The sequence below is a fragment of the Magnolia sinica genome, chromosome 1 (genome assembly GCF_029962835.1).
Source record: "Magnolia sinica isolate HGM2019 chromosome 1, MsV1, whole genome shotgun sequence".
In the NCBI taxonomy this organism is placed as follows: Eukaryota; Viridiplantae; Streptophyta; class Magnoliopsida; order Magnoliales; family Magnoliaceae; genus Magnolia; species Magnolia sinica.
Window position 1 is genome coordinate 198,602 of NC_080573.1, and position 1,280 is coordinate 199,881.

General features: G+C 43.8%; 1 protein-coding gene across 1 annotated transcript; it reads right to left on the reverse strand.

Moving 5' to 3' along the window:
* Positions 1-214: 214 nt before the first annotated feature.
* Positions 215-1,072, reverse strand: LOC131228747 (uncharacterized). The gene is made up of 2 exons (XM_058224633.1): positions 991-1,072; positions 215-907 (listed from the first exon to the last, which is right to left on the reverse strand). The coding sequence occupies exon 2, from the start codon at positions 823-825 to the stop codon at positions 295-297; it is 531 nt and encodes a 176-aa protein (XP_058080616.1). The 5' UTR covers positions 826-907; positions 991-1,072; the 3' UTR covers positions 215-294.
* Positions 1,073-1,280: the final 208 nt, after the last annotated feature.

The window sequence follows — 1,280 nt, forward strand, 5'->3', positions numbered from 1 at the left end:
ATCAGAAAGATAGTGCAGGATTGTTTGCAAAGTGATAGCAGCAGCCTGAGCAGAGGGAGCATTGGAATATGCCCACAAGAGGTTCCCAAGATGCCCTCTAAATTTATTTTTTTTCAAACCCTCTATTGCCAGTCAGCAAATAATTAATTAGAATGTCAGAAGAGTTATCGAGTAGTAAATAAGCAAAATGAAATGCATCCATAACCCGAGATCGTTAGGAAATAGAAATCAAATAACTGCTAAATGGAGAAAAATGTGCAAAGAAACAAAGAAAATCAAAGAAGAGAAAAGGTTCTAGAAGCAGAGGAGGACAACGGAAGCAGAGACGGAAAAGGCAAAAGTAATGATGAAGAAAGCAAAATAGAGAGCCCAATTCCTCTTGAACTTGGCGAAATAAGTCTCAGGAGGCTCCTGATAATGTATCTCGAAGTCATCCTCATCTTCCAACATCCTCATCTTCAACTGCTTGAGACGCTCCGTCGCCAGCCCCAGCGTCAGCTTGTGGCATCTCCTCTGATACTTGAAGCCGTTGATGCACCTCAGCGTCTGGGCGACTGACACGTAGAAGATGAGGTGGCCCAGGGAGAGGAGGCCGATGGGGATCCAGCAGTGCTTGCATTGGAGCTTGGGAGAAAGCGCCTGCGTGGCCAGCACCAATGCTAGGAAGAGGAAGAAGATGTGGAAGAACCTCCAGAGCTCCTTCTTCTGGAGATCGACGGCCCTCTTCTTCTCTAGGGTTTTCTCGAAATGGAGCTGGATGATTGTGTTGAGTGCTTGCAATGCTGTCTCTTTAGGAACCAATGACTGCTGCTCCAAATCCCCCATTATTTCTACTATACTATGCTATGTTATCACTTTCGGAGGCAAGCTCGCAGGGCTGGCAGGGAAACGGAGGTAGATGATGGTGCTGCTCTTGATACTAAGTGAGTGAGAATGCATTTTGGAAACCGAATTAAAATAAAATAAAAATTCTGAGTTGTTTAAAATTACCGGAACGTTCGTGTACTGATATGGGTTGGATCCTGACCCTGGGGCCACTGTGATGTATGCCGTCCATTACTTACTGAAACCTCATTTTAGGGAAATGATCCAAAAGATGAAACAGATCCACATCTCGGGTGGAGCATAATACAGGAAACATTTGTAATAGACCATTAAAAACTTCAAGTGGGCCACAGAAGTTTTGGATCAAGCTGATATTTGTTTGGTCTCTACATCCAAATCTGTGTGACCTTATCAACGGTTTGGATGGAAAATAAACATTCTTCTTGTCCCATAAA